This window comes from Mastigoproctus giganteus, chromosome 5 (assembly GCF_048544385.1).
Source record: "Mastigoproctus giganteus isolate SK-2022 chromosome 5, ASM4854438v1, whole genome shotgun sequence".
Taxonomy (NCBI): Eukaryota; Metazoa; Arthropoda; class Arachnida; order Uropygi; family Thelyphonidae; genus Mastigoproctus; species Mastigoproctus giganteus.
In genome coordinates this window covers 222333701-222348882 of record NC_143579.1, presented here as the reverse complement: position 1 = coordinate 222348882, position 15182 = coordinate 222333701, and the positions used below count along the sequence as shown (strand labels likewise).

General features: G+C 34.1%; 1 protein-coding gene across 1 annotated transcript in view; it reads right to left on the bottom strand.

Moving 5' to 3' along the window:
- The window catches only part of peng (Pumilio and CPL domain-containing protein penguin), an 88484-nt gene that overhangs the window by 22889 nt on the left and 50413 nt on the right, over positions 1-15182 (bottom strand). Inside the window, exons 9-12 of the mRNA XM_090374801.1 lie at positions 8769-8872; positions 4567-4741; positions 2232-2366; positions 63-205 (exon numbers count right to left, since the gene is read on the bottom strand). Of these exons, the coding sequence (XP_090230927.1) occupies positions 63-205; positions 2232-2366; positions 4567-4741; positions 8769-8872 (557 nt within the window). The remainder of the gene's footprint in view (positions 1-62; positions 206-2231; positions 2367-4566; positions 4742-8768; positions 8873-15182) is intronic.

Genomic DNA, 15182 nt, shown 5'->3' with positions numbered 1-15182 from the left:
TGAGTGGTACTATTCTCCCTCAAGTTTAATTATTTCTTACTGATCCAAACCACGTTACTTACCTTGTTGCATTGTTATCTCCTTCTTGCAAAATGGTAATAATATCTGGGTGAAAATATCGCCTATCTCTTGGACAAAGAAGGTAATATAATATCTTCCTTGCATTAAGGTCTTCAGCAATTTCCATACCATTTACAAACAGTTCCTGCAAAGTTACAATAAAATTAGTTTCTGCTAAAATGCAAAAGTTTACAACTATCAATATTATTAAATTTTTTTTCTCCTACAGCTTTTATCCAAAATATAAAAATATTTTTAACAAGAAAAAGTTCCTTTTCACATGAGAAAAAAAATGAATCAACTATATCCTGTAGAAATATTAGAATGAACAAACTATGAATCTATACCTCCAACATACAAAATTTATTTGATAATACTGGGTGTAGAATCTACAATGGCACTCTTCTAATATGAAATAGAAAGGGCAGGTATTACAATATTGTATGTAGATACTACACTGTGCCCTCCACGCTATGATAGTAGGTAGTAGTTTTGCGCTTGACACTCATTTGGAGAGAGATGACTTCCTGTCAATGATTGGAAGGATTTATAAAGGCCTCTTCAATTAGGGATGTAGTTGGCTAATTGTAGGTGGAGGGAGTAGAGTTTCCCTGCAAGCTATTTTTAACCCATTGTAAGGGTTAAAAATAACTCATGTTCTATGTTCTGTATTTGCTATTGCTAAATATCTGTGTTCACTGAAAAGTGACAAGGAAAGTGTACAATAGTTATTGTGGAGATACTGCAGGTGCAAGCAAAACAGCTTGGGTCTACACTATCATCCAACTTGAATTGGAATACTGGAGAAACATTACATAGGTTTGAAAAAAAAAAAAAAAAATTTTTTTTCACACTGCTATAGCTACACTTTACTGAATACAGCAATCCTACAGGGAAAACCTTGAAGAGATCTCTGCATACATATGTTGAATTTTTTTTATTAATCTCCTGATAAAATAGTTCATTTATTAACCACAAGTCTGCCTTTTTGTACTTCAGAACATTCCAGATATGTTCAACTGGATTCAAATATTTATTTACTGTTCAAGACCACTGTTAACTGTCATTTATATACATGCTGCAATAAAACAGTTACAATGAAATTATAAAACCACCCTCACTATACCAGTTACAGAGTATAAATGATTATTAATTAATTCTTTTAAAACCAATGCTACTAAATTCCCCAAAGAACAATGCAACCTTTTGTACTGTAACTCTGAAGAATCCTCATATGACAACTTGGGTTGGTCAGAAAATGTGAAATCCCATTTTCTGAGAGGCTAAGTTCAAAGATAAGACTTCTCAGGACTTCAAAGTTATAATATAGCTAATGCTATATGACCTCAAGGAAACTGTAAGAAGTTTACAGGACTAGCATGTCCTTTTACATGTTCAGCATAGCCAACTGTTAGAAAGTAGAGTAATACAAGGGAAACTCACTGCAAAGGCAAAGTTTGTTCTGCTGTAAGCATTCAGACCTCTGAATTATCTAAGCAGTTTAAATTCTGCTGAACACAGAACACATAAAAGGACAAGATAATCTTGTAAACTCTTCTTAGCACTTCAGGTTTCTTTACATCTCTATAAAAAAAAAAAGTTAGTGCAGTGCAGTGCAACATGTTAGTTCACATAAAATCACTGAAACAGGTGAAATGGCACCGTTTTTGTTATATCTCATATTGTGAATGCCTTCACAATGAGTTGCCCTGATATTGTACTACCTCGAATAAGCAACACTTCACCAGTGGAGAAGACTAATTGTAACACCGGGGTACCTACCTACCTGCCCACCGATGAGAGGCCAAAAAGCCTTGCAATAGTGTCGTCTGGGTGGTGGTATTCACCTGTGAATAAGTAACATTAGTCTTCTCCACTGGTGAAGGTTGCTAATTTGAGGTAGTACAATATCAGGGTAACTCACTGTGAAGGCATTCACAATATGAGATATAACAAAAATGATGTCGTTTCACTTACTTTGGCGATTTACTATGAACTAATATGATGCAATGAACTAACTTGTTTGATTAGTGAATTTTCCGTAGTCTGAAGCTTTCAGCCCCAAAACTTTTTTAATCTTTATAAAAGCTAATTGATATGTAACTAACAAAGACAAATATATAATTCCAATCAATTGAAACATTAATTGTACTACTGTAGTTAATAAATACCTTAATTATGAATTTTTCAATATGCTTAGTATCATCAACACTATCAAAAAGGGCAAGCAGAACCAAATATCCATGTTCCTCTTTAGCAATTTTTACAACATGTCGTTTCATGCTCTTGATGATGACTTTCCGATCCTATTAAAATTTTTAAATATTTTTCATTATATATTTAATGAAACTACTTAATTATGAAATTAAATGGAATCAACACATTTCTGATTTTAACACAAACAACTTTTACTTCTGTGAGAAGCTAGACATTTTATTCTTGATAAAAATTAGATAATATTATGATAAAACATTGTAGCAATTAGTTCACTAAAACCAGCAATTTGTTTGTGGAAAAGCAAAACAAACTCTCTGATAATACACTATAAATAAATATTTTACAGTATGAACCAGAACTATAATGCTCAATACATTCTACATTGATATCAATATTTGTAAAAGAATAAGTAAGAGAAGTTTACCTCAATATGTTACGTAGAACACTTCCATATATTTTCCAGAAATTAAAACGAAAACAATTAAAAAATCTTACATTACAGTAAGGAATAATTAACAATAATTAAAAATCAAATGAACACTTAACGCAATTAAAATTAAGTCAAAAATTAATTTAATGAAAAAATTGCAAACAATTTTCCTTCCTCTCCTTTCTTTATGAAAATTACCGAATAGAGATGAGCATGAAACTTAAATAGGGATTATTTGTCTTCGCGCATTAACAGAATTCTCATGTAATTTAATTGTGACGGTTTCTGCAATTAATAGTCTTGTATAATTACGTCGGACACTAAGTATTTTGGCCTTGTTAAATAAAAAAGTGTTTTTCATTAATGGCATGAAAGGCTAATTCTGACGCTGCTGAATGAGAGGCATGAACTGAGGCCGTGTGTTGATTAACACAAAAATTCAGAGGAAACCGCGTAGAACCCTGATAAGACAAGTTGCAATCACTGCAAGAAATGTTGTATACAAGGTCATTTACTTGTGTTGAAAACAAGGAAAGGACTAAGCAAATGTTCAGTATAGTGTGTAATTTCCATATTGGCCTGGCTACAATTTTAAATTCAGTATCTTTAAAGAATCTGTTAAGTTGTTTGTGCAACTGTTGTGCAACAATATATGGGACAGAAATAAAGTATTTTTTGATATTACTATTGTTGATTGGTGTATTTTTTTGTATTCTATCTTAGTTTGTACCCTAATTCTGTCTATTGTAGCAAATGGGTAACCCCTGTTTAAGAATCTGCTGGTTAATATTTGTATTTCTGAGCCCAAAGCAGATTCCATTGTTGAATATTTATAAGAATTGAGAAATTGATTAAAGTTAATCGATTTTTTGTAGGTGAACGGGTGATAGCTGTTATAATGCAGAAGCATATAGGTGTTTGTAGGTTTTCGATAGATGTTAAATTGGATTGTATTTGCGTCCCGAGTAAGTGTGAAATTTAGAAAATTTAATGACTTAGTATTCATATTCTCCCTCTCCAATGTAAATTTGAGTCTAGAATGAATATTATTAAACAAATGTAAAATGTTTTGGATAGTGCTACTATCGGTAATGACTAGAACATCGTTTAAATACCTCCCACAGTATGTGGTACAGGGTAGAAAAGGCATCAAATGTATACGTTCAATTGTAGAGAGATAGATCCCAGATATTAGGTTGCTCAGGCTTGATCCCATTGGCAAACAAAAAATTTGTTTGTATACTCTGTCTCATAAGGTGATATAGTTGGCTTCAACTAAGAGTTTAATTAAGTGAAAAATTTCCTTAACAGGAAGCTTCGTATAATCAATCGGTATTGAGTTATTATTTAACATATCCCAAAGAATATCTAATGTGCATTCAACGTTTACATTCGTATATAATGAGGTAACATCTAGTGAGAATAAATTATCATTACTGCCAAGTCTGCAGTCCTCAAGGTTATTAAATAGTGTATCGTAGTTCTTAATCCCAAGTTGTCTATCTAAAGGGTTAAGAAAGGAAAATCATTTTGCAATTTTTTCGTTAAATTAATTTTTAATTATTGTTAATTATTTCTTACTGTAATGTAAGATTTTCGATTTTTTAATTGTTTTCGCTTTAATTTCTGGAGAGTATCTTCAGAAATTAGAACACTTCCATATAAATAATACGGAAGTATTCTAATGCATATGTAGAACACTTCCGTATTATTTATAAGGAAGTGTTCTACATATCATATTGAGGTAAACTTCTCTTATTCTTTTACAAATAAATATTTTACACATGTAAATAGTTGAACTTGTGACTGAAAGTAAATGCAATAGAATTTTTTTCCCTAAGTTAATAAATCAAACCTACCTTAGCTGTACCATGCCATATACAATACATTGCCACCCGAGATCCATCTCTAGTATGAAGCATCTCAACAACCACTTCTTTTAGTGAGTCAATAACTTCATGCCTTGAAGCAGGATCAGCAATCTTCAAAAATTCCCTTAAAACGTGATGTATGATGCTATGCTGGATAAGTGACCTAGAAAAAAAAAAAAAGAGTAACGAAAAATTCTATTCTCTCCCCCAATATAACTCAAGTGTGGATAAAGAACCTTACGGCGTATGCGCTGTGCAACACTGCTAATGGTATAACTAAATTTAAAAAAAAATAATCCTGCATATTTTTCTTATTAGATACTCACTTCCGCAATAAATATGGATAAGACTTATGGCAATTGTGATTACTTTCCTGAAAAGCCAAGGAAACTGCAAACATAGTTACTTGCCTAGACGTGAAAGATAAATTTTTGCTCTGCTTGATTTCATATTGAATCATATTTTCTCACTTAATTCAACCCAGAAGTGCTCATGTCTCCATTGTAACAAAAGTTGTCATGCTATTTTGAGGTGCATCCATAGCCAGGTGGGAAGGAGCAGCAGTGCGCAGCACACGCTTCTTGATTAGACCGGGGTTCGAGCCCGTCACCACCAAATAAGGAAAGGTCAGGGGGAATGACCACCGCATATCCCGGAGCAATATGGCCTTAGTTGCTAATGCTCCTAAAAACCAAACAACAAACATCATGCTATTTTGACAAGTACACTATGTTCCTTTTTATTACTGAAAAAAAAAAAAAAAAATTTTTTTCCCTATTTTGGAATACACCAGTGAATTTTCCTTTACTAAATGGATTGCATTAATTCATTTAATAATATGAATTTTTTTATATTTTTTAATGAAAAATATGAAAATTTAAAAATGTTTTTTTACATAATTTTCAACAAAATAAAACTTTTATTAATTCTGCTCAAAAATTAAAGAATGCTATAAACAAAAGATAAAATCATTAGTCACCTCCATTTTCTAGTTCATAAATTTGTTAAGGGCAAGAAATTTCAAACCTGTGTGCATGCACATATGCATAATGCTATGTATATAAATATTAAAAAAATATATTGTTAATTTTTTTTAATTATCAATTATCAATATAAAAATAATCAATACTCTACAACATTTGGCAAAAACATCTGCACTACCTTGTTCAAGTATATCCAATCTCTACAAAATAGATTCCTTCTATGTACAAGTGTGGACTACACTGATAAAAATTTGCAACCGAAATGCCCTCTAGAGACCCAATCCAAAAGGATTTTAGCATCTAGTACTTCCTATTGTGCTTACATGGAATTGCAGCCACATACATTCTGAACTAACTCGCAGCATTTTTTTTTTTTTTTTTGGTAGCTGTTGGCACATAGGCTTCTGTGGCCATAATGCACCTCCCAAGGTTTTTGCAGTACTTTGATCCAAGCCCGAGGCGGGAATTGAACCCGCAACCTTTGGGTTGCCAGGCAGGCACTTTACCCACCCGGCTAGCCCGGTTGGCTTTTTTCAGCATGAGCTTATATTTTTCCAACAAATCATGAGTTCACATGTGCTTGATATCATTCCCCACATGAATAATAATTCTCTGTTTATCTCCTTTAAAATCTGACAATTTGTTAATGGCATCATTAATTATCACTAAAAATTTTTAGGTGGACTACAACCTGGTTCTAGTTCACTTATCCTTATTATACATAAAACATTGCTCAATTTTCCCTAACAATGGACTCTCCCATTTAAGCTAAATCCTTTTGAACCAGGGCAATTAGCATTTCATCATTCTGTTCCGGAATTGGGAGGGAGGGGGTGCAGCACTTAACAGATTATATGAAACTTGAGTCCTTAATGAGCTCCCAGTTGCATTTTTCTCCAGGGCATGCACCAAGTTTTAATTTTAAATTGGTACACTCCTTGCAACAGGAACAAAGAAAATAATCATTATTGTTATTGGTAGGAAAGAACAAACTGATACAGTTAGGCTTCAACAGTCTTACTAACCAAATAAAATGAAATTATTTTGGATTTCAATACAGAAATACAAAACACAGCCAATTTCATTTAGGTATTGGGACTGTTTGAATCTAACTGTATCAATTTGTTCTTTCATATCAACAAACTAATTAAATATTTCATGCGGTAAAGTGTCTTTTATTAAAAATTTTCTTACTTATCCTTGGATGTTTATTCCTAAAACAGAAAACTGACACAGAGACTTCTGACCAGATGGTCAACACTCAACCACACTAGCAGACCCTAAATAAACTCACCAATTTCCCAGTTACTGATAGACAATATATATCATACTAGGATATCTTGTCAACATTATATTACAATGCAACACATATACACTGAGTGATCACTGAATTATAGCCACCTACCTAATACTTCATAGATCCTCCTTTTGCCCTCATTACAGCAGCTATACGACGTGGCATTGATTCAACAAGATGTCAGAAGCGTTCGGAGGTAGGGCCAAACAAGCTGTGTGTAATGCAGTCAGCAATGCAGGTATGGAGGTGATTGGTGTATCCAGATGCCTAATATGCCTTTGCATAGCGTCCCACAAGTGCTCTATGGGATTGATATCTAAGGGGGAGTTCGGAGGTCAGAACTGTGTTGTTCCTCAAACCATTCCTGCACAAGTGCCTGATGGCTCGGCGCATTGTCATCTTGGAAGACACCATCACCATTCGGGAAAAAGTTTAACATAGCAGGGTGTACACAGTCGGCAAGCAGTTGACGATAGCCGAGACCACTGATACATTGTTCCGCATGCACCAGGGGTCCAAGTTCCTGCCAGCGAAACATTCCCCACATTATACAACCGCCTCCACCAGCCTGCACTTTTGATACCATGCATGATAAATCAAGAGCCTCATGTTGTTGATGCCAAATCCATACACGACCATCCACGGTGTGGAGTAAATAACGTAACTCATCAGACCAGCACACCTTCTTCCAGTCTTCTAACACCCAACTTGCATGCTCTTTGCACCAGGCGATTCTTTTACGCCAATGAACCTTGGTTAGGAGAGGATGCCGTAGGGGTCGTCTGCTGGTATAGCCCATACGTGCGAGCGTGCAACACACGGTATTGCCAGATATTGTTCCGGGTTGGCCATGTTATATTGGGCAGTCAACAGTTCTGTGCCTGTTCACCTGTACGAGTTGTCGGACCTGGCACTCACCTCTAACATCAACCTTTCGCTGACCTTGGCACTTTTGCCATTGGGTCGCTGTTTGACCATTTTGACGCCAGTCCTGATACACTTTGACTACGGCAGCTCTCGAACACTCCACCAGTTTAGCTGTTTGGGAAATCGAGGCACCAGCTTGTCGAGCACCCACAACCTGTCCTTTATCAAAGTCCGATAAATCCTTCCTTTTACTCATCACACTTGGAATTTTACTACCTACTGAACCATTGGCACCTTATCTATGCTACCTAGGTCGACTAACTCTGCACTCTCGTACCTCACGTGGTCAACAGGTCACATTCAGTTTTCATAGGGGTGGTCATAATTCAGTGATCACTCAGTGTATATCTACACTCAGACAATGTATTGCATTCAAATTTGAAAATTATATGACATTTAAAATTCACAGAAAGTAAAAGATATTATAGGACAAGTTTGAAATACCTGAGAAATGCAGAAAATGGGAAAAGTGAAAGCATGATATATAATAAATAAATAATAATAAATTTCCCTTTACACTGTAGATGGTCAAGATCAGAAGAGTTTACAACTTCATTGTGAGTGTTTTATTGCAGCTAATACAATAACTAAAAACAGACTATGCACTTCTTGTTGTGGTATATAAGCAAAATCTCACAATGTTTGAATTTGTATCCACTTATTAAATTAATTTACTAACACATGGGTAGTGTGAATTCCTCCTGTAAAAAGATACATACATACGTGTGTTCTGTAAATAGACATAACAGCAAAATGAATTTGCATACAAAAGCATCATATATCTCACATTGAGGCAAGAGGGAAAGAGCTGACAACCCACTTGTCAGTTCTTACACTAACAAGTATTCGAAACACTTTTATATTACCAATATAAAAGTGTTTTGATTAGGTAAGGCATATTTCATTTAAATGCATACTCCATGTACTAAATTTAACAATTTCATCAAACAAAAAGGAAGTGATTCATTGTAAAGTGAGCTTACTTTTGTGTAATCTTTACAAGTACCCCTTTCATGTAGTCAATTATGGATCCTTTATGCAAAGGGTTCTTTTCAATTATTTCTTCTAATGATTTTGTTTCTTCATTCTGGAGAGAGAAAGAAAGAAAAAAAAAAATATATATATCTATATACAGGGTGTCTCAAAAATACACCGCATAACTTCAGGAATGAGTTCCTCATATGTAGACAATAAAAATATTTTATATCAACATAGTTCCAGAAATGCTTGGTTTCCAAGTTTTGAAGGTCTGTCTATGACATTTAACTGTTCACATCACCTTATAATAATTGTTCAAAATGTCCACCTTCTGCCTGAATACAGGCCTCAGAGATAGGGACGTGATAATCCCATTATATAAGGCTTATGTTAGACCACACTTGGAATACTGTGTTCAAGTATGGAGACCGCACCTAAAGAAAGACATCGAGCTTCTTGAAAGGATGCAAAGAAGGGTAACTCGCCTGGTGGGATCGGCAAAAGGGCGTCCTTATGAAGAAAGACTTCGAATATGTGGGTTGCAGAGTTTGGAAACTAGACACCTTACAGGAGATTTGATTGAGGTGTTTAAGGCTCTGAGAGGCATCAGTAAAATTAATGATGCTAGAACTAGGGGACATAAATTCAAGTTACGGGGGAAAATGTTTACTAAATTAAACATTTGTTTAATTTAGTAAACATTAAATTAAATGTTTACTAAAAAGCTAGATTGGACTGCAGGAAGTTTTATTTTAGCCAGCGAGTTATAAATTACTGGAATAAGTTGCCTTCATGGGTGGTAGAGGCCGACAGTTTGGGGAAATTCAAAGGTCATCTGGATAGTACTTTCGGGTAAGGGAAGCGCATAGGATGATAGGTTTAATTTCCTTTTTTCTTTTTTTTTTATTAATTATTATTATTTAGTTTTTTTTTTTTTTTTTTATCATTGTTTTGTTCGAATTTTTTTTTTTTTTTTTGGCTGGTGCAGCATAAGCCATAGGCTTTCTTGCACCATGCAGCCGTTACTAATACTAACATCGATGTCTCATGGACTCGCGAAGACGATGCCAAATTCCTGGCATGTTTTGTATTGTCACACAACCTGCCACGATTCGATTGCGGAGAGTTTTCACATCAGCTACCGGAGTTGAATACACCAATGACTTTAAATGGCCCAACAAGAAGAAATCTAGTGGGTTTAAATCAGTGAGCATGGAGGCCAGGCAGTTTGTCTACCCCTCTACTTCAGGAGTCGTAGATCTTGGTCGTCCTCTGCTAGCAGCACGAGGTGTAAAGGTCCCATATTCACAAAGGCGGCGATGTATACCTTCAAACGCTTTCCTGTCTGGACATCTTCGTTCTGGGAACCTTTCGTGGTACAAACAACGAGCCTCCAGAGCATTACCGTCTGCCAAACTGTACATAAAGTGCATATCCGCTTGCTCCCGATTTGAGTACATGGTTGGAATGGAAAACCACCAGATTCTGTCAGTATTAGCATTAGCATTAGTAGAGGCATTTGATGCAAGAAAGCAAGCTTATGCAGCATCAGCCAAAAAAAAAAAAAAAAAACCCCACTTCCACTTCACCCCTCTGTTCGTTCAAAATACCTGTCCAGCTGAGCCTTAAACTTATTTAGGCTATCAACCTCCACGAAAAGGGATGGAAGTCTGTTCCACCAACCAACCACCCGAAACACAACCACAACAGTACCTTGTGATGAAGGAAATCACCTGCGAGAGATAAGGCATTCCAGTTAATAACTCGGGAACCAAGCATTTCTGGAACTATGTTGATATAAAATATTTTTATTGTCTACATATGAGGAACTCATTCCTGAAGTTATGCCGTGTATTTTTGAGACACCCTGTATATAATATCAATTTAGTAATTCTTATATAGAAAATTTTAAAAAGACTCTATATGTCTGCATTTCTTAAGTGTTTCTTTATGAATTTTGATTATAAATATGACCCAAAACATGACCTTAGTTTTTATATACCATCAATAATTAGGCCAAAAATGAAAGAAAAGTAAATATGCAATAGTAAATATCAGATTTATTAGCAATGTTTAACTTCAATACAGAATACAGTATTAATCTTTGCCACAAATAAACAACATGCTAAAAAAAAAAAATCACAAATTAAAAGGTAGAAACCTTCCCCAGGGTAATCAGAAATATTTCTTTAAAAATGTATATTTGAATGTCTGTCTTTCGTGGTCAGTGCCGAACAGATAAGCCAGAACCAGATATAGTTTCCCATAACAGCTTCATTGCTCCTTCTCTGGTACCTCTTCTCATTCTCTTCACTAGCATTGCCCAGTTTGGTCTGAAAATATCCAGGTGAGAGTGCACATAATGAATCTTAATTGATATTATGAATCCCATTTTTGCAAAATTTTCAAATCAACCCGTCAACTAGTTTTTTGTAAATTTCATTCTTATTGTTAAAAGAAAACCTCTTCATTACAAGGCGAAATGACTGCCAGGCATTTTGCTCAGCATCAGTCATTTTGTCTTCACTTTTGCATCAGACAATTTTAAAAACACAGATTGTGTATGTTTAAAGGTGTCACCTTGAGTTCCAGTGTTTTAACAAATTGTCTGATCAGTCCCTGCTTGATATGGCGTGGTGGATGTAAGACTTTGTCTCTTGGAACCAGGGGACTGTTTACTATATTATGTGTGCCAGGTTGGAACTTGAGCTTGCTCCTGTTCAGTAACCTTTTAACATTTTCTTAATCCAGCATTGTTTTTCCTACTGCATGGAAATTTGCTCATATCTACACAGTTCCTAAAAAGAGTAACAAATCCCTCCTTTACAATTATCATCCTACTGCACTTACCTCTACTCCTTATAAAGTAATAGAGAAATCATCAATTGCCAATTCTTAGACAATCTTGGCTTATGTATGTTACTCATCTTTGAATAAATTTGATGAAAAATTTTGGTGAAACTCAAGCAGTTGCTCTTGATTATTCTAAGACTTTATAATGTATAATGTAGGCTTTTGATTGCATTCAGCATAAGTGCTCTAAACAAACTTCCATCTTATTGACTGCTTTTTGCAATTGAGGTGCAGACACTTGTTCTCTCTAGTAGCTCAGTGACAGTAGATGGCTGTCCTCTAACTTCTCCACTAATACTGTTGTTCCCCAAAGTTCAGTTCTATAGACATTTCAAAATAGGCATCATATATACTACAAAACTTGTGCCACCAACAATATTATTCTTCACCTACTTCAGAGCTATGTAATAACACAAACATAGCAGAACTGAGTCTGGAGATAACTTACACATTTGTTTGGTAGCTATAGCGAACTTAAAAAAAATAAATAATAAATAAAATAATAATAATAAAGGCTTTTATATATCACAGTATTGGTGCTCACTTAAGTAACACACAATTATTCACAAACCATAAAATTAGTATCAAAAAATTTTTGGAGTAAGCTTATAAATAATTGTGAAATGCATTACACTTTGGGTGAAATGAAACAGTGAAGCTGGGTGATCATTTACAGAGTTTATGGCTATAAACCTGATAATTTGGCATCACATTGTGGGTAGCTTTCAACACAGATTCATAATTCCTTTTGACTGATTTTCCTTAAATGGGAAAAGATGATAAACAACTGACAGATCAGATATCAAAATATGTTGTTTTAAAGTTGTTGTTCTAAACATGTTCATAAAGTAAAAAATGTGGCTACCAGTATTTTTTTTTTTTTTTTTTACTTTGGTTTCGTTTGCAAAAAAAAAAAAAAAAAATGTTAAACTAAAATACAGCAATTGTGGGCACAATAAATCATCAGAAAATATTACCACCTCTGTAAAAATAAAATTAAAAAATTATCTTTATTCTGCTAAAATATGAAATATACTGAATGTTTATTGATAATTTATCAAGGAAAATTAGAAAAGAATGTTATAATTCTTAGTACTTTATACCTGTACATGTCAGTATCAGACAGTGATACTGCAACTACAACAAAAAATCTTGGATGACAAGTGAAATTTTTGAGCAGTGGATTTTAAATTGATAGAAAGATGACGAAACAAAACATAAAAATTGCATTGATTGTCGACAACTGCCCTGCCCACCTTCACTCGGTAATTTCGAAACTTACAAGTGTGAAGCTTGTTTTCTTCCTTCCGAATACCTTGTCTAAACTGCAGCCAATGGGCCAAAAATTTGAAAATGCACTACCAAAGGAACATACTAAAAAAAATTATACCGAGAATAGAAACCAAACAACCTATAGATTCTGTTACAGATTTGCGGATGTGCATATCAGAATTGGCGAAAGTGTGGGGTCAAGATGTGATGGAAACAACGATTAAGAAATGTTTTGCAAAAGCAGGTTTTGCTAAAACACCAATTAACAGCGATGAGAGGGATGAACTACTAGAAGATATTGAGCAATCTTGGGAAGAACTCCAAGCAAGAGGTTTGATCAGTGGAGAAATTGTCTTGACAAATTTTTAGTTGATAATGAACATCATAGTAGCTGAATATCCGAGTGACTCCAATATTTTGGAGTGTATTCAAATAACTAGTGACAATATTAGCAATGAGTTGGATAAAAATGAGGGTAATATTAAACCTACTAAACGTCAAGGCCTTCAGTGGGAAGAAAATGTAACAAAAATATATTTGAGGGTTTAAAGAAATGTGAACATTTTTATGAATGGTGTACAGTAGAATCCAGTGTACAACATAAAATAACCAAATATTTTACGACATAATTTTTAAAAGTGTACTAATACATTGTGTGCATCATGCAAGTAGTCATTTCTTAACATATATGTATTAATAAATTAATTGTTTCAAAATGTTAGAAAATTAATTCATTCTCACTTATTTCTGATTTATTTCTCATCTTTTACTATATTTCTGAATTTACAGTATTTTTCATTGTTGAAAAGGTCATATTTCTTTATAACGAAATTTTTTCAAGGGAACAATCAATTTTATTGTATAGAGGTTGGACTGTATTTTATCCCATTTTGATCCGTTCTTAGCTGTTCCAGTTTCTGTACTATTCTACCATTGAAAATTCAAATGTTCATGCACGAAAGTTCCTAAGTGCTCTACTTCAATGAGCTCAAAAATTTCAATTGAATATTACTTGTAGAAGACTTATTACTACTTCAAAGTTGGTAGCTATTGTAATTTCAAGACTCCATAAAACTGGAATTATTTCCTGAGAAAACAAAATTAGTTTTAGAGGAGAGATCATCATTACTCAGCACATCTGAATCATTTTCAGATAACTGCTCCAATTCTGATAAGTAATCTATGTAAGCAAGATTGTTGTATGCAAGTTCACATTTCACCTCATTTGTTTTATAAGTAATACAGAATAACAAAAGGCACAGCAAAATTATAATAAAATATACATATGCTTAAGCATTGAAGAATATATTTATACATCTGAACTCTATACATTCACTAATTGTAGATATGTGAGAATTTTACTTGCACGCACACAAAATCATATGATTTAATAATAAGATTTAAAAGGTATATTTTAGGTAAATGTGTTGCAGTAAAACTGACTGTAGCTGTATAATCTTTATTTAAAAAAAAAAAATAATAATAAAACGTGCAGAAAGGCATATTTAAGAAAAAGTCATGACTACAGAAAATCATAATACAGTGGATTCCGGTTATTTGGGCCACCGGTTAATTGGGGCAGCCGTTTATTTGGAGCAAATCTTAAAAAACAGGAACTAATCGAGAAAATAGCCAGGGTTCGCTTAATTAGGACAGCATGCCGTTTAATCGGGGCAGGAGACCACAGCACTGGAGATTACCCTACGATTGTCTCCGACGGTACCACGTGGTTCAGTCAAAATTCTGGAGGTCACAACCATAAAACAATAAAAACAATTAGCAGTCACCTGTTTATTGGGCTTTTCTGTTAGCGCAATCTATCATAAATGGACAGTAAACTCGATCTTACTGAATTTGCGATAATACCGACGGCTGGAATTCTGTGGGTTATTATGGTGAAATGTGTTTACACTTCCATGGAATCTTCAATCATAAAAAAATTAATTTTCCGATCTTCTCCTCATTCCTATTTTTAAAGCTTTGTAACTCGTTACTCCGTTCTCACTTGCATGTATCGTGTCACTTGCAATTTGTGTGTGCCGTGTTCTTTGTTATTGATTGCTTATCTTTTTACTGTTTTAAATTTTAACCCCCACCACAAATGTCAGTGAACAGAAATGTCGACTAGTTTGTATGTACATATTACAGTACGTATTAATTATTCCGATTATCACGTATATTCTTCCGATTTTCGCGTATCATTTAATTTTTTAATTGGTAAGGTAATAAAGGGTAGATTTGTGCTTAATATATCTTTACTTTTATAGCCTGTGGATAATATTCCTCCTATTTTC